Below are 20,000 nucleotides of genomic sequence, written 5' to 3' on the forward strand. Positions count from 1 at the left end.
ATAAATAACTTTTTAATTTGAAATAAATCCAGATTTTGATGATATTTGGAAACAGAATCACTGTTAAATGATCAGATGCACTATTTTTATCTAATTTAAGAGAATGAGCCACACACGCAGAGCAGAAGATCACAGAAAACAAGCTCTTTCATAAACACTCGAGATGCTGATGAAAACATATCATATACATATCATAAATATCTAAAACCCTGACCAGAGCGACTGATGCTCCAGTGACACATGTGTGAATGTGCTGTGATGCAGGTGATAATGTGTGTGTGTGTAATACTCAGTGGTGCTGTAGTATAATGTCAGACTAAATTAAACCACATTCCCCGCTCGCCTCATTGTCTCTCCTTTTGGAGGAGTCTCCTTCCCAAAATCATCTCACACTCGCTGTCATCACACCAGCTGGGAATGATCAGAAGTGTGGCTCCCAAAAGCCCAATGCAATTGCCCTGTTATTGTCCATCCAGTGTGTGTGTGTGTGTGTGTGTACCTAGACAGCATTGTAAGACACCAGACACATTTAACCTACAACTTCAAAGACAAATTATGCATCAACTATACAAATACGTTTTTAATTCTGAATTCATTAAATACTGAAATGCATTGATCAAAAAAAAAAAAAAAATCTAATTACAAATAAACACATTTGCTCAATATCTGTGTGAAGCGCTTCCTATTTGTGTGGAACCAGAGGTAATTTGGGTTTTAGTAAAAAAAAAATATATACAGTATATATTCTAAATATTTTCCAAAAATTAAATTAATTTATTGATTGACTGACTGATTAATTAAAAAAAGAAATACTATAATAATAATAATAATTCATATACATAATTATTTTTAAATAGTTGTTGTTTTACTTTAATTAATTTGTTTAATTATTTAATGTTTTTGAAAGAATTAAAAAAAACATTAAAAAAAATATCACTATAATTTGGAAGAACTTTTTATTTTTTCATGTAATATTTTTTTCTAACATTAATATAATTTATATGATTAATTTTATATATAATTTACAGTACATTCAAAATTGTATATTGCTGAATATTTCTATAATTGAAAAAATTCATACATTTTTAAATATATTAATGCAACATATTGATGCATTAATGCAAATAAAATTTGTAACATTATAAATGTCCTTACTGTCATTTTCGAACAATTGAATACATTATTGCTGAATATTTCTTTAATTAAAAACTAATTTATTTTTTAAGAGACACCAAACTTGTATATATGCGTCAACCACCCCAATATATAATTTAATACTAAATCCCACAAGAAATCTCTGACAATTAACTGAAATCTCACCTTCACTACAATTCATCAACATTTTACAACAAGATCAGTGTACTTGAGATTTATTCAAAGAGATATATCAATAACCCAATGCATAGTTACTAAAACACAATAAAATATGTTAGAACTAGAAAAAAAAAATCTAAATTAAAAATGTCGCCTTGGTAATTATATTAACTAAGTTAAAGATTAAAATAACCTGGAAATAAATACGAAACTAAAACTGACACTGTGCTGTCACTAAAACTTTCACAGAAGCACGAGGTGTAGCTGCACATTTGTACAAATACTCTAAAAGCGCTTTGACTGAATAAAAATATTCTAAACTATCAATCAGAGACAGAAGACATGCAGTAGATCGAGTGTGTGACACAAAGTTTTTGTCATGTTGATCATTTATAGACATTGCATATTAAATATAATACTGTAGCTTTATAAGGTTAAGATAATGAACCAAATAGTTTCAACTCTAAACTCAAAGTTTAGACTCTGTGTTGCATGAAGGGCGAGCGGGACGGTGTTCAGATGCACTAAAAGCTTCGGTGCAGAAAGAAAAGCTTGATAAAGTCAGAGGGGCGGTCACACATCCGGATCCAACGCCCCGTCAGCTGGACAGAACCACCTGTCCACTCCACCCACAGCAGCTCATGGACACACAAACCTCAGCCAAATATCCCTAGCAGAATATTAGCATGCTTTGTCTTCTATTTCATTCTATAAACAAAACTGTGATTTTAGCTAATTATATTTCAAATGAAAGCACAAAAGTAACAGTAAGGACATTTATAATGTTACAAAATATTTATATTTTAAATAAATGCTGTTGTTTTGAACTTTCTATTCATCTGTGAATCTTGAAAAATAAAATGTATCACCGTTTCCACAAACATATTGGGCAGCATAAGTGTTTTCAACACTGATAATAATCAGAAATGTTTCTTGGGCAGCAAATCAGAATGTTATAATGATTTCTGAAGATCACTGGAGACTGGAGGAATGATGCTGAAAATACAGCTTTGTATCACAGGAGTAAATTACATTTTAACAAATATTTCAAATATTAAACAGTTTTTTTCGAATTGCAATATTTTTTTTAAATACTGTATTTTTTTACCAAAAATGTTGAGCAGAAGAGATTTCCTTCCAAAACATAAAAAAAAAATCTACTCCAAAACATTCCAATTGTGATCTATGTCAAGATAAGTGATAAGCAACCAGTTTTCCACTAAAGATATAATCCAAGTTTGTATCAGTCATTCCTCTCTTCCTTCTCTGCAAATGTTTCCACTTTTAAAGCGACATACTACCACAACAATATTAACAATTGCTCTAAACTCTGACACACTTTGTCTTCTGGTCTTTGTCTTCTCCTATCTTACCTCTCAGATAGGTCCTTCAGGGTTTCTTGGACAACTTATAGCTACCGAGGTTCCTCAGGGCTCGGTGCTTGGACCACTTCTCTTCTCCATCTATGTCAATATTAGGATCTGTCATCCAGACAGATTACTACCGAGACTTCACTTATATCACATCACTTATATACTCTTGCTCTCTTGTTGGTCTGATTGCTTCTGTTGGGACTGATTTTGGGTTGATTAAAACAGGCGGTTGGAACTAAATCAAGGAAAATTAAACAAATCAATAACAATGTCTAATAATATTGTTTTAATGCTCTGATACTCATGAGATGAGTAAGGACTGCAGAACTAGTCTAATAACACAGTTTTTAATAGCCTAATTAAAATGCACTACCTACTGTGCAGAGTTTCCAACTAGGTTTAATTTCTATAATGATTCAGAGTTTTACACAGTCTTTAAATATATATACGACATGGCTCAGATTTAACAATAAACATCCTCTGAATCATTCTCACAGAACTGTAGGTGGTGATTTTCCTGGTAACGTTTCCAACCATCGACTCAATATAAAGCAGTTGAATCAGAGTCAGTGACGTTCAGATGATTTCTCCTGGAGACTGATAGACATGAGCGGACATTGATTCTCCTGAGAGCTCAGATTGAGTCCCTGAAGAGCGTCACCACAGTAAACCTTTACTCTTATCGAGTTATCCTCACTAAATGGACCCTCGGAAACAAAATTAAGAAGCATTTTAATTTCACAGAGATGTCTAACGGGAAAAATCATCAACACATTTCAATCCATCAGGACTGAAAACAAGCTCCACTTTCAAAATTCAAAGATGAGCAGACTTCACTGTCTTGGTTTATTTAATTATATTAGGGCTAGGTTTTGACACACAATTCGACTATCCTTCACAAGTTGTGATTCGATTTGATCCTGATTCCGATTATTTTGGATATACTGTATATCAAGTACAAGACATGGCTAATTTTCTCATATATATTTCCTCTCTCTATATAGGGTCCATAATGTAACTGATGATATTCTTAGCATTAAACTACTTGTCACAAGCTGATTGGTTCATGTTGCATATGCAGCCAATGAGCTTTACATTTACACGACTGATTAGCATTCGCTAACCCTCCACCTTCCCCAGCTCCACCTGTATAGATCTGCTATGGGTTAATTTCAATGCTATTTGTGCAGCAGCAGTACAGTATGTCTTAAATACTCACAGCACCATATTTGCTTATTTTTTGGCAGTAGCAAGTTCCTGTACTTGCTTTCTAGTAGCAGCAGCAATAATCTACAGCAGCAGCAGAGATATTACATAAACATTGTCACATCCAAAGGCATAACAATCCCACACTAAAGATCCTGACAGTAGAATAAGATGCTTCCAGCCGCATGTGTGACATTCAGACAGTCGGATAACGAACGCTGGTTCTCCTCTAAAGTGAGGAGGGTGTTTTTGGAGGTGTTTGCGGGTTCGGACGACCATCCTGTTCAGGGAGAGAACTGTTCTGTCTATAGCTGATGAAATCCTCCAATGTCCTCATTCATCAAAGCCCAGAACACATATTAATTATCGTCCACCTTCAGCCGAACAGCAGAGGACAAAGCAGCACACACACATACAGTGACCCCAAAAGTAAAACACAATTACATCTCATTGCATTAGATGTCAGATTAAAATGTTCTGCAGAAAATGAAAGCATGAATGATTGACTGTGTGAAGGTCACTGCCTCTATGTTGGATGTTCTGTGCCCTGAAAATAACAATAACAATAAAACATACGCTAGTCTTCAAAAGTTTGTGGTTGGTAAACATTCTTAATGTTTTGGATTGTATTTGATAAAAAATACAGTGAAATTTTTATTAAAATTTAAAACTGCAGTTTTTTGTGTAAATAATGTTAAAGTGTAAATCCAGTCTTCAGTGTCACATGATCTTCAGAAATCATGAAAATATACTGCTCAAGAAACATTTCTGATTATTATCATTTTCCCCACCTGTCTTCCCTCATTACCCTCCTCATTTGCTCCCTATTTATTTTCCTTGTATTAATATTAACTTCAAAACGTCATGTTTTGTGATTGTCTGTGAAATCTCTTAACAATTTCTGAGTGAAAATAGTTCCCACACAGTTTTATTCAGTGAACACCCATTGGTTTCAGTCCACCATCACATGCCAAGAAACATTACCGTGCAATTCAAACTTGTTAGTCGCTAATTACCAGCTTATGGAAGCTGCTTCATCTTCTGCGAAAGGATTTGCATAAGTGCCGGGATGTAATTGGTATAATTTGAGCATGTTCTGTTATTACCTCTCCTTAATCATTCTGTGATGTGACAAAGCCATCTCCGCCCATAGAGGAGCTCAGTGGAGGTCAGAGGAACCCGGAGTAACCTTGTCAAGCGTCTGGATGATTAGCTATCCCTGCCAAAACGACTACGCCACCCGCGCTCATTTGTCAGAAACAAGACGGCGCACATCCATCCTTCAGAAAACAGGCTGGCCAGAGACATGAGAGGCAGGAATAGAATCAGAAACCAAATGCAAAACAGAAATATAAACTAGAGCGCTTCGCGTGATAAAAGTATCATTATCCCAGCGGTGGCAAGCAAATGTTCTTTCACTTAATTAAGCGCGAGACGACGAAATGAGCTGCTCTCAACACAAACGCACGACTCAATGGAGCGGCTTTGTGCCAGAGATACTTCATTGATCTTCATTAGGGCTTTAATGGGTCTTCAGGGTGGAAATGTGCGCCGACTCTCCATTACGAGGACATCCTCGAGCCGCTGACCTTCAGAGACGACGACAAACCGATGAGAGACTGAGAGAGTGACGGATAAAGCATATGTCACTCTGCCTTTAGAAATGAGTTACGTGCACATGAATGACCAAGCAAAGTCCTTTTATACACAACCCAAAAATGAACTGCAGGTGCTTTTTTAACACTAACTGTCTTAACCCTTTAATGGTTATGATGCACATCATGTTTTCTGTCTCTGACTGATAGCTTAGAGTTCATTTTAATCAAGTAAAGTTATTTTAGAGTATTTGTACAAGCGTCCACCTTGAGCTTCTGGTGTAAGATCTTTCCTGATTGTGATCAAAATCAGTTTATAACAGTATCTGCTGAACTGTTATAAACATCTTATTGCAGTGTTATTGTTCAATCATTGGAATCCTATTATGTTTTGAATTATATTTTATTTATTTTGTTCCTGTCCAAGTTCAAGTTCACGTTCATTTATTAATCACATAAAAAAAACTAAACAAATGTTTTTACCAAATGTTTTTAAACATTATTTGGCAATATAAAATCACAAAGCAAAAACTAACTCATAAGATTAAAAATAAATAATGCCGATAAAACCATAAACACATTTTGTTTTGCATTTTTAAATGTCAATATTGTTTTTACTTATTTTATCTCAGTTTTAATTATTTTGTACTTTAAGTTAAAGTAAATAAAAATAAGAAATGTTGAAAACGTGCTGAAATAAAATAAGTTTCAGGTAACATTTATTTAATTTCAAGTAACAATTTTATACATGTATATACTTTGTGTGTGTATATGTATGTATTTATTTTATTATGTGTTTTTAATTTTTTTGTATCTTCACTAAATTGCATATTTTTGCTCAGTTTGGGCCTCTTAATAAAATTGCATTTCATATTACCACAATATCATACTATATGAGCAATAAAAGCCTGATGTATCAGACATGATCCTTAAAAAACATATGCAACTTTCTTTCTTTTTCTGGCCTAAAAGTCCAGCAAACTTCACTAAATTGCATATTTCTGCTTTTATTATTGCAATAAACTTTCATATTAAAATATTATGTCATGTTCATGCTTTACAGGGTTAAATGCATGACATCATGATACCGATATCTTACCAGATGCATTTGAACAGAGCATCCCATAACCTTGAGATCTTCTCTATTTGTTGCTTTCGAATAAAACTCAAAAGCAGCATTTAGTTTTATGCATAAACCCAACTGATTCTCAAACCGCTGACGTGCTCCCTGCCCTTCCACTTCACAGAAAGATCTTAAAATAGTGATTTGTGCCTTCAAAAGTGTCAGATATTGACACCGAGAGTGGCAGGACGTGTCTTTTGTGTCTCATGTGAACTGGGCTTTTGACAAGATCATGCAAATGAACCCAAAGGGCAAGACACGGGGTTCAGAGATGAAGACGTGCATGCATCACACTGTCCATCATCTAACAACCTTCTGCTGAGCATCTGACTCATGTTTACTGAAGGCATGCATCTGGTCATGTCTCTTACTGCGATGCATAACAATTCATTGCATTAGATTTAAATGCACAAAAACTTTTCAAGCAAAACATAAATCACAAAAGATTTTTAAGTCAGCTTGCAATGCAATTTGCAACCCATTTCAATTCAATAATATAATGCATTGTAAGTGAAACAGGAGATTCAATGAGAGAAACGAAGGTGGGATTTGATTTTATCCATTAAGATTTGATTGGATCATGAAAATGGCTATTAAATATTAGGAAAGGAGTCGGGTGGATGTCGGCTGAATGAAAGATTACACAATCATTTTTGTTGCTTGGAATAACAAGCACTGATGAATCACTCACAAGAGACCAAGAACATGTATTGAGGAAGAAAAAAGGGTCCGTTTTGATTTCGTCTTGATTTTAAAAGATAACAATCATCACAAACACACTCTCTCTTTCTCTGTTTCTCATCCAAACCAAAATAAAATTAATATACATCAACTGACACGTGATGCTTACATCTTAATTATATACATACTAAAAGTTTGGGGTCGGTAAGCTGTTTTAAATGTTTTAGAAATAAGTCTCTTCTGCTCACCGAGGCTGCATTTATTTGATCAAAAATACAGTAAAAATTGTGAAATATTATTAGAATTTAAAACAGCAGTATTCCATGTGAATATCTGTTAAACTTTATTTTATTTCTGTGATGCTCCGCTGTATTTTCAGCATCATTCCTCTAGTCTTCAGTGTCACATGATCTTCAGAAATCATTCTTGTGATTCAAGAAACATTTCTGGTTATTATCAATGTTGAACACAGTTGTGCTGCACAATATTTTGGCAGAAACCGTGATGCATTTTATTTTTTTATCGATTCTTGGATGATTAGAATGCATTTATTTGAAATGCAAACCTTTTGCAAAAATATCACTGTCACTTTTGACCAATGCAATGCATCCTTGATAACTAGAAGTATTAATTTCTTTAAAAAAGACTTGTGAACAGTAATGTATATCATATGAAATCAGTGGTTTTCATAGTGTTGAATATATGGCAAACAAAACTGATCTGAACCACATCAGTTTATCAACCTGAAACTAACTTTACGCATCCACAAAAAAAAAAATATTAAATAAATGCAATGACATTCAGATGCTGTATTTCATTTGCCATCAGCCTGTGCTTGGCTGGGATTGAACATTTCTTCTAATGCACAACTTGATCTGAAATGCAACGCATGAATCCTAAAACTTCTCGACTCACAGCCGAGGACATTTGCATGAATTTCGAAAAGACAGAAGGATAGTAACCCGAGAGAGATGACAACCGCTACAGCATTTATCAGTCTCTCTGCATCCCAGTCAGAGACGGAGTGATCGAAGCATTTCTCCGGCCGTGACAGGACGCGTTATATTAGCGCTGGCTCATTGGAGAAATCCTCCTGAGGAGTCTGGTCTGATTGTCTGTCAGCGGGCCTGCAGCGGAGCTGTCACTGCGACCGACTTTGACAGATTGCTGCATTATGGGAAAAATGTAGGAAAATCAATGTATGTTAATATGAGGCGAGTGCTATAACTAAACAAGAAGCCGCCGCCTGCCACCCGTCGGGAATTCACGTCTGATTAGTCATCGCCAGGGAAAAGCCAATATATTTTTAAGCCCGAAAGTTAATTTGCACCTAATTTTTCAATCAAGTTTTTATTTTTGTGCCGGTCTGAAATTGTGTTTTCCATTAATGTGCATGTTGTGTGTGTGTGTGCTGTTAATGTGCATGTGTTTATGTGTGTGTGCAACTGCATTAACGGATGAAATCTGTGTGCAGAGAAGTTAACAATAACCCAAGCACTCTAAACCACACTAACAAACAGCCAGAGATGAACACGGGAAACATGATGAAATTATCATTAGCTGTTTAACATAAGCTTCTAATGTGCATCATCAGAATATGAATGTGGTGATTCATATTTAGGACAGAATCGAGTCAAAACTGCATCATGCTACACGCGTGTATTTCTGAATGAGGTCAAATCACTCGAAAACCGGATTTGTAGGCTTTGAGCGTGTATTGGATTTCAGATCATTGAATTGAGATTTGATTGCTGTAGCGAACAGAATTCAATTAACTGAAATTCACAGAAATTCGTATGAATGTAATTTTGAAGTAGAAAAGCAAACACAGTCTTTCGATGTTGGCTTGTTGGAAAGTTTTAAAAGCCTTGATGTTTTCAGGCCTCACAGATCAATACATAAACAGACAGATCTATTTCTATTTCCAATTCAACTTCCTGTGAGCAGTGGCCAATTCAATTCAATTCACACTCATGAATGGAAAGAGCTCCAGTTCTTCAGTTCTGAACTTGGCCACACACACACACACACACACACACACTCAGACACTCACACACACTCTCTCTCTCTCTCTCACAGACACACACACTCACACACACACACACACACACTCTCTCTCTCTCTCTCACAGACACACACACTCACACACTCACACACACAGACAGACACACACACACACTCACACACACACACACACACAGACAAACACAAACACACACACACACACACACACACACTCACACATACACTCACTCACACACAAACACACACACACGCTCAAACACACACACACACACAGACACACTCACACACACGCTCAAACACACACACACAGACACACTCACACACACACACACAAACACACACACACAGACACACACACACACACACACACACACACGCTCAAACACACACACACAGACACACTCACACACACACACAAACACACACACACAGACACACACACGCTCAAACACACACACACACACAAACACACACACACACACACACACGCTCAAACACACACACACACACACACTCACACACACACACAAACACACAGACACACACACGCTCAAACACACACACACAAACACACACACACACACACACTCACACACAAAGACAGACAGACAGACACACACACACACACACACACAGACAGACAGACACACTCACTCACACACACACACACACACTCACTCACTCACTCACTCACACACACAGACACAAACACACACACACACAGACAGACACACACACACACTCACACACACAGCCATTGTTTTGAGCTCTAGATGAGCGTTTGCTTTAGTTGCATCAAGACAAAATCCCTTAATTATAATCACGTTTTTCCTACATATAGAGAAAAGAGCATCTGATGTAACATAAAACACCCAAAAAATTCACAATGCATTCACAAACTATTCATAATTGCAGGGGAAAGCTGATCAGTTCATTGTTCATTCATGTGAACAGCAGAGAGAAACCAGAGACAAGTCATCTCCATCAACATCTGTTTGTCTGATCACTCAGATGCACTCGGTGAGTAGAGATGCTAATCTAATGCTTTCTGTTTGTTCGTGTTTTCAGGGGGGAAAATTTTGAAAGAAAATGTCCAGAATGGACCTATAAGAAGTCCTGCTCTCTGAACTAAATCGACACTAAAGCGCACGAAAGCCAAGACTGGAAAACATGCTGTTCTCTACGGAAAATAAAACCCTGAATCTGCTTTTAAAGCATCTGAACAAAGATTCAGCAACACAACAGCCGTTCAGTTTGTCTTTCTTCTGTATATACAGCATCCACATTCATCATTTCCCAGCTTTTCACTCGTCAAGGAAATACATCTCCTGATCAGAAGGAAAATCTCCAAAGATTGTCAAGAATGCATTTCAATTCATGACAAACCTTCAAAATCTGACAACAGCATCATCCTAAATACCCTGTATTTTACACATGCAACCTGAAGAATAAAAACAGTCAGTGACTTTAATAAAAGGTCTTTTAACTGACAGACCTTTGAGTGTTGCAATTTCTCACATTTCTCCTCAAATGCTATTTCCAGTGTTCCTGTGTTCCTGTGTGTGTGTGTGTGTGTGTGTGTGTGTGTGTGTGTGTGTGTGTGTGTGTGTGTGTGTGTGTGTGTGTGTGTGTGTGTGTGTGTGTGTGTGTGTTGTACCGTAGCTTTGTCATACAGCGCGTGATGGTCCAGCAGTTTTCCTCGCTCCAATCTGGCGAATCGTCTCAGGTCTCTTTCAAACAGCTGGAGAAAGAATACAGATTAATCAGATCAGTTTATTAATATCATGGTTTTTCCATGTTCTTTGCTTTTTCTATCATGCTTTTTATGGCACCTAAACAAGTTATTGCACACAAAAAAATTATTTGTTCACAAATCAGCATATTAATAAATTACATTTTAATAAGTACAGTTTAACAGTTTTATAAAATTTGGTGAGCATGAGAATAAAACTGTGCACAAACATAATAATAATAATAATACCATTTTAATATTATAATTTTATTTAAAAAAACGCTTTACACAAATAATTATTATATTTTTTATTCGTAATTAAAAATGATATATTTAAAAAATAATATAATTTATTTCCAAATTTTGAAATGAAATATACTTAATGTGTAAAAAAATCTAAATTAACTCATATAAATCTGGTTATTTTGTATTTAAAACCCATTCAATTTATTAAGACTATTACAGGAATCTGAACTGTTTCATTTATGGTTAACACAAAAATGCATCATTTTTTATCTATTCATGTTAAAAGAGTTTGCAATATATATATATATATATATATATATATATATATATATATATATATATATATATACAGTATTTGTGTGTGTGCATGTACGTTTAATTTTAATAACACCCTTTTTAAGATCTCAAATGTTTTATGCAAAGCACAATGAGATTAAATTCAGCACAAGAATGTTGATATTGATCCAGGAACCTGTGCTATTTGTGTAAATCACATTGTGCATTATAATATCAGACTGTCTGATCAGCTACAGATGATATTACCAGAGCGCTCGTCCACAAACAGAATAATCTAAAGAACAAAGCCATTGAACGAGTTTGTTCTTTCTTGTTTAGATATTTCCCCTCGAGCAAATAAAGCAGTAAAGTGAGATTTAAAGTGATCCTGAACACACTACTGTACACTGATGCTGTTGTTTATGGCGTTAAGCATCATGAATCTCTTTAGAGACTCTTATCGTGGCCGGCAGACCTTTTTAAACGCTGCTCCATTACGCTCTTCAAACATACAGTGGTTTTAATGTTTTCTGTCATTATCTAAAGCTCCTCTAGGTCACGGTTGCTCGGGCTGGAAATAAACACCATGAAGAGAGAACGCATTCATGAATAAATGCATGAATTCATTTTAAAGTACTCCCAACTTGTAATGAGATGCACATAATGACATGATTTATTAATAATGATAAGCCTCAGAAACAAACTTCCTCAAACGACTGCAGAGATCTGTGGGTGCTCAAAGCATCATGGGATAGCGAGGCCCGGAATGTAATTAAAGCAGCTCAGGCTCAAGGTCAAAGGTCATCTATAAACAGCTGGAGTCAAACTCTATCTGTCTCTGACGGCCCTAAAGACTTTCCTCTGTGCTTGTGGGACGGAAACACAATAGATGGAGACTGTATGCACGCTATCTAGGCCTTCGTTAAGATTTACATGAAATGCACAAAAAATGTGGATTACACAGTTTTAAAAATAAACTAATAAGCTTAATGTGATGCATATTTCTCAGTCAAACACTGTAAATATATATATATTTATATTTAAATATATTATATATTTATTATCTGATCGATAAGTATATAATGTGGTTTTCCATTATTATTTTACAAATAACTTATATCAGTGGTTTTCAACCACTGAGTTCGCAAAACCATTTGAACCAGTTTGGGGATCTCAAATCATTTGAGTCAGTTCAGGAGTTGTGAGCGTGAATCATTTGAATCAGTTCGGGAGTTCGAAGTGGGATCGCGAATCATTTGAGTCAGTTTGGGGATCGCGAATCATTTGAATCAGTTCGGGAGTTCCGAGCGGGTTAGCGAATCATTTGAGTCAGTTTGGTGATCGCGAATCTTTTGTGTCAGTTTGGGAGTTCGTAGCGGGTTCGCGAATCATTGGAATCAGTTAGAGAGTTCGGATCAGTTTCGCGGATCATTTGAATCAGTTCGAGAGTTTAGATCGGGTTCGCGAATCATTTGAGTCAGTTTGGGGATCGCGAATCTTTTGTGTCAGTTTGGGAGTTCGTAGTGTTCGTAGGGTTTGCGAATCATTTGAATCAGTTCGAGAGTTTGGATCTGGTTCGCGGATCATCTGAATCAGTTCGAGAGTTCGGATCGGGTTCGTGAATCATTTGAGTCAGTTTGGGAGTTCGTAGCGGGTTCGCGAATCATTTGAATCAGTTCGAGAGTTTGGATCGGGTTTGCGAATCATTTGAATCAGTTCGAGAGTTCGGATCGGGTTCGCGGATCATTTGAATCAGTTCGGGAGTTCGAAGCGGGTTCGCGAATCATTTGAGTCAGTTTGGGGTTCGCGATTCATAGCTGTATATGGATAGGCAGTGAGTCGTTCGCTGAGGAAAGTGAGTCGTTCGCTGAGGAAAGTGAGTCATTCGCTGAGGAAAGTGAGTCGGTTAGCTGCGTGAGGAAAGTGAGTCGTTCGCTGTGTGAGTCGTTCACTGAGGAAAGTGAGTTCGCTGAGGAAAGTGAGTTCGCTGAGGAAAGTGAGTCGGTTCGCTGCGTGAGTCGTTCGCTGCGTGAGGAAAGTGAGTCGTTCGCTGAGGAAAGTGAGTCGTTCGCGTGAGGAAAGTGAGTCGTTCGCTGAGGAAAGTGAGCCGTTCGCGTGAGGAAAGTGAGTCGGTTCGCTGCGTGATGTGGGTGTGTATACTGATGCACCTCTGGCCTGTCAGTGGTAAACTCAGTGGCTACTGGCAACTGTACGGTTAATTACTGCAACAAATCAGTAGCCTTATTTTTGGACCGGACTGCACGCCATAATTTTTAACTAATTTAGTAGCTAGTTCTAATTACGTTTTCCACGCGTGTTTAGGTGTGATATGTGAACTCTTATTTTTTGTTTTAATTATGTGCCTTTTAACAGTATCAAGTATATTCAAAAACTAAACAAATCGTGCTTAAAAAGTGCACACATCTAGGCTAATGTAAAGTTACATGATGATGTCATACTAGTGCGCGTGTGCATTTTGAGTGCGTTCTTTCACTGCATTATTCGGTGTATTCAAATGCATTTATGAATGCATGTGAATGATGACAATATTCAAGAAAATGTATATATTTATATCATTTTATGTAGTTAATCAATATCACACGAAGAGAGCCACTGCAGTTTTTCTCCAAAAATCATCATGATTAAAATGTGATATTAAGTTACTACAAACAATAATTTTTTTGCAGTGGTCCACGCAAACATGTGTTTGGTTGTGTTGGCCACGAGTTGAAAAAGGTTGGGAACCACTGACTTATATAATCACTTATATCCACTTACATAAGTCATTAACAAATTCATAAATAAATAAGGTAACCAGCTTACTATATACATATATAATAATGATTATTTTATATAAAATGAAATATCTAATAATACACTATGCATTTTTTTTTTTTTTTTTGCAGAAATCGCCATTCATGATTGGGTGACAAATATGCATCTCAATAATTTTAGCAACTTGTTAATGTAAAAACCGTGGAATCAATATGAATGTATATTTGATATGCAGTTCAAATCTAAAAATCTTTATCTAAAACTATTTTTTGAGCATTTTTTGAAAGGTGCCTGGACACAAAGTGCTTGATTTTTGTTCGATCTCGTCCTAGAACTGACTGTGTTTTTTTCCTCCAATCAGATGTGTGATGTCGTACCATGGACCCGGTCCATCCCAGCAGAGCGTAAGCATAACGCTCCAGCGGAGGAGCCACCAGATCCACCCTCACCGCTCTCCAGTCACGCCCCGTCTCCTGCTCGCCCTTCAGCTTCACGATCAGGAAACACTTGCTGAAATGATCCATGGCCTCGAAGCGGTGAGTCGGCAGCTGCCGCAGGTCAAAGGTCGACTCCTGGAGGTCTGAGTACAGCAGGATGCTCTGAGCGGGAAAACATCCAAACATCTATTTTCAAATGTATTTATTTTGTTTTCAGAATACAAGCATATGTGGGTTGTATATATTGATATATAAATATATATATTATAACAATTCTTACAGTCTTCCTGCATTCATTTTCCATGCATGACATTTATTTTTATAGTTTTTTTATTTTGCAATGTGTCTTCGTTTTTTTTTTCCTCTCACACTCCATCCTCGCACCAAAACTAAATGAAAAGCAATGCATGTGGTGGTTTACGGTTCCAGTGGACCGTCCTGATTTGGAGTCTGACAGAAGGAAGTCTTTATTTGCAGACGCAGCAGAGCGCCGGCTCTAAATAAACTCAGCAAAGCCGTGGTATTGAATCAGTCATTGTGAAGTGAAGCTAATAGAGCAGACCTCAATCGCTTCTCACTCCGTTAAAGGATATAGAGAACCTGAAATACAATTCCTGTTAAATTATCAAACTGGATCCCGGAGCAGCGGGACGTCTTTCTCCATCTGTGCTAAACGGTTCCACTCCACAAGAAATGAAATCAATTTTATTCTATTCTATCCTTCTCTATACAGTCACAATAAATTAAGAGCGGCGTAGCTTTAAGAGAGAAAGAGAGAGAGAGAGAATCATTTAGATAATACTTTTTATTAATAAAATTTTGACATCTTAATGTATCACTTTATTATTTTAAATTATTTTGTTTTTAATATATTTCATTATTTTATTATTTAATATTATTTATTACTTTTTTCAATTATATAATTTATGTTCTGTTTTCAGTTGTAAAGTTTAAATCATTTATATTTATATTTTTAATACTTGTCTTTATTTTTATTTTTAGATTTGTAATTGCTATTTTCGTATAAGTTACATACTATTGTAGTAACTAATATTTTGAATATTAATTTTTATTTAGTTTTTAGATTTGTATTTGTCATTTTATTTAGTTATTAATAATTGATTGTTTTAGCATTTATTACTTTAATTTTTTATAATTTAAATATTTTAACCATTTAGTTATACATTTTCAAAATTTTGTTCTCATTTTAATTTTACTTTAGATTTGTTATTTTAGTATCATTGAGACTATTGTATTTATTAATATTTTCACTTGTTTTTTTATCATTCATTTTATTATTAGTTTGTTATATTTTCTAATTATTTAGTTCTATATATTTTGTATTTTTATATTTTGTGTTTTCATTTTAATTTTAGATTGCTCTTTTAGCAATTTTGTTGTGTTTTTGTAATTTTTACGAGTTTAATGGCTTTTTTTATTTAACAGATTAGTTATATAATTAGCTTTAGTAAGTAAATTAAATTAAATTAAATTAAAATGAGAAATCTTGATCAAGTAGTTAAAAATGAGAAACTACCAAGTAGTTAAGTTTTTATCTTATTTAAAAATAAAAAATAAAATAAGTATTTTCTTTATGGTTTTAGTTTTAGTTAACTATAACGAGCTTCAGTGGAAGTAAACAAGAGTTAAACAGAAACAGAATAACGACAGAATCATCCTTTTTTGGTGAACTGTCCCTTTAAAGCAAAATAAAAAACAAAAACTAATAAACAAAAAATGCATAAATAACAACAACAAAACTAATAGAAATGACAAGAGCACATTAAATGATTACACAAACTGAAATTAAAATCTAAATATATAATAGAACATAAATAACAATAGAACATATGGAGAAATGCACAACACTCAGAAGATCTAATTTTAATTAATACAAATTTAATTGTAATTTGAGGTATCTTATGCTTACTGATGCTGAATTTATTCGATCAGAAATCAAATTAAAATTGTGAAATACTATTACAATTTAAAATAATAGTTTTAATTTACTTTATGACTTAAGATTAATGATATTTTATATTAAAGTGTAATTTATTTCTGTGATGCTCCGCTGTATTTTCAGCATCATTCCTCCAGTCTTCAGTGTCACATGATCTTCAGAAATCAGAATAATTTGATGATTTTAAAAACTGTGTTCTATTTGAAGTATTTTTCGGAAAAATAATAAAAAGAATCATTCTTAATAACTGACACTGAAGACTGGAGTAAATTCAGCTTTGATCACAGAAATAAATTATACTTTACATAAACAATAGATATTTCGAATAATAATAATATTTAAAAAAAAATTAAATTTTTTATCAAATAAACAAAGCATTGGTCAGCAGAAAAAAATCCATTTGTGTGCAATGGAAGATGACTTTGCAACACTTCACATTTATCAGCGAATGTGAGGATGAAGCTGCACCGTATGAATCTAAAGCATGACAAAGAATGAATTTAGATGCAAACACTTACAGAAGCATTCACACCAATGGTGATTTACACCAATTACGTTTTCTATTTATGCATGCTTAAATTAGATTAGCATTTATGCATTAATTAGACATTGCAATCCAGAGCAACGACAGAGTAACATAAGCAATTCATCACAGAGCTAACAATATGTATTGCACAGATGAGTCTCGAATAGAACAGGCTTTGTCAAGGTTTTCTCAAGCCTTGCAGCTGCGATGCAATGAGCTGAATTCATGCACAGTTACAAAAAACACAATGCAATACCTGATACTTACATTGAAGACCTTTTCCATGCTAGCACATATAATAATGCATTTATCAGATTGAAGTCAACATCAAATTAACAATCTATTCTTTTGTTTTTGTGAATGAGTCAACACTGCAAAATGTTTGTCTTCACAATCCAACAAATTCCTAACAGATAACGGTTTCACTCTGAAATATGTCACATTAGAGGGATGCAAATATGTTTCCATGTTGACTTCAGAGATAAAAATAATTTTTTTATTAAAAATAATCCATGCAAAGGTGACAGCTACAGGATCAGCTATATTTTTATAATCAAAACAGCGCAGCCAGGCGTGCTTGTGTTTGCAAACGCTATCTGATGCTTCAGCAGTTTTATGCATTTGATGTTTTTTTCGGTCTCTTTTATAAAAAGCTGATGCAGAGGACAACAGAAAGTGTGTCAACATGACGACGGCTGATGTAATGTCACATTGGCAGCGAGCAGGAGTCGGAGACTGCAAACCCACTGCCCCGAGAGTAAAGATTAGCTTGTGTTTGCCTTTGATTCACCAGCTTCTGCTGCGACTGTTTAACCAGAGATTGCTTAAATTGCTGAGAAGCGGTATCACAGCATGCATAGTGCGAATAATTCCTGGAGGAAATTATGCATGACTGACTTCACGTCTGCACGCTATTTGACAAATGCATTTGACAGGACACAAATAACGCACTGGAATGCAACTATTTAAGGCCAGAAATAATCAAGTATTGCAAATGTTTGGTTAACACTTTGCAAATGTGTGCTCTCATTGTACATGCAAAATATAAAATGTACAAAGCAATGCAAGTGAGCATGGTATACAAATGCATTAAGATGCATATTAAAAATGTTGCATCATTACACAAAATTATATTAGTAATTTATTAGAAATTATATTCCATTTTGAATCAATATCTAGGAAGTATTTCAGGTTTATTATAGTTAACTAAAAAATTTTAAATAAAAATGTAAAAATGTAGTTTTTATAACTATAAAATCTTTTTTAATTTCTCATTTAAATTTAGTTAAATTTGATGAAAAACTATATAAACATTTATATATATATATATATATATATATATATATATATATATATATATATATATATATATATATATATATTTTAATATATACAAATATAAATATAAAAACAAATATAAAAAAACTACTAAAAATTACAAAAACACAAAAAAAACTATACTTAAACTTTACAATTATAACAAAAGTGTACAATGTAAAAAAGAAAAACTAATGCCAAATATAAATAAAAACAATACAAATACAATACAAAAATATATGTTTTAGTCCAGATTAAAATGTAAAATGGTTAAGTGTAATCAAACAGATAAAAAAAAAAAAACAATCAGAGCATTTTCAATAAATATGGAGAGAATATTTGAGTCCAGATTAAAATGCAGTAAATGTGTGAGCATATGAGTATTTTTGGGAACGAGTGGTTCTCGAGTCCCTGTAATGAAGTGAGTTCAGTGAGTTACACACAGTGAAATATAACGGGTCTCTCTGTGCTGCTTGTCTGACAGATGAAGACCCAGGGCTAAAGGTTCGATCCGCAGGGGATGAAGAAGCAGTGACCCAACACTTCTTCAGATTGATTGAGGCGTTGGTGCAATGGGTCTGCAGAGACTTCAGAGCCACACACACAAAACCATTGATTATATCACACTTTACAATCCACCCCGACAACCAGCGGCTGTTTTAATGTTAACCACAGGGGTCAGAAGAAATATATACATTCAGAGACTGACCAAAAAACGATGCATGCGTCTTTTAACAAGGACACTTCTTATCCTTTCAGATGTATTTTACGGCTCGCTCTCTCCGCAGGCTGGATGAATAAAACACCACGATGTGATGCCAAGAGCCTCGAGGGACGACATCGAGCATGACAAGGTTACACAACTTAAAATCGACCTTCTTTACTGCCATTTAATCACCAGCTGTCTCTCTCCCCCTGGAGGCACGGAGGACGGACACGGGATATTATCTCTCTTGCAACCCTCAGAAAACTTGAGGTCTGAGTTAAGCTTCTTTTCAGTGTCCCCTGAACCCCCAGGAGGCCTAAAAATCACCAAGTTTTTTTACATTTCCAAAATCAAAAACACAGTAAAAATTCTGAAATATTATTACAATTTAAAACAGCGGTTTCCCGCGTGAATATCTGTTAAACTCTAATTTATTTCTGTGATGCACAGCTGAATTTTTTCAGCATCATTCCTCCAGTCTTCAGTGTCACATGATCTTCAGAAATCAGAATAATGTGCAGATCTTTCTGATCTCAGATCGATTGTTTTACTGTCTTTTATTTGAGCTGTTAAAGAGCCTCATTTCTGACGATTGTTTCTCTCAAGATCAGATGTGAATTCTATCTAACACACAAGCTGATAACAAAATAAGAGGACGGAAAGCAAGCAGTACAAAGCGAAAGAGGAAGGAGGCAGGCACTAGGTTAT

The 20,000-nt window shown here is 35.0% G+C and overlaps 1 protein-coding gene across 2 annotated transcripts in view; it reads right to left on the reverse strand.

The window, feature by feature from the left end:
- Positions 1 to 20,000, reverse strand: part of LOC128025839 (DNA nucleotidylexotransferase) — a 77,522-nt gene that overhangs the window by 17,887 nt on the left and 39,635 nt on the right. For both annotated transcript variants that reach the window (XM_052612391.1, XM_052612392.1), the window contains exons 9-10: positions 14,724 to 14,945; positions 10,975 to 11,058 (exon numbers count right to left, since the gene is read on the reverse strand). In XM_052612391.1, coding sequence (XP_052468351.1) covers positions 10,975 to 11,058; positions 14,724 to 14,945 — 306 coding nt within the window. The remainder of the gene's footprint in view (positions 1 to 10,974; positions 11,059 to 14,723; positions 14,946 to 20,000) is intronic.

The sequence above is a fragment of the Carassius gibelio genome, chromosome A13, assembly GCF_023724105.1.
Source record: "Carassius gibelio isolate Cgi1373 ecotype wild population from Czech Republic chromosome A13, carGib1.2-hapl.c, whole genome shotgun sequence".
Taxonomy (NCBI): Eukaryota; Metazoa; Chordata; class Actinopteri; order Cypriniformes; family Cyprinidae; genus Carassius; species Carassius gibelio.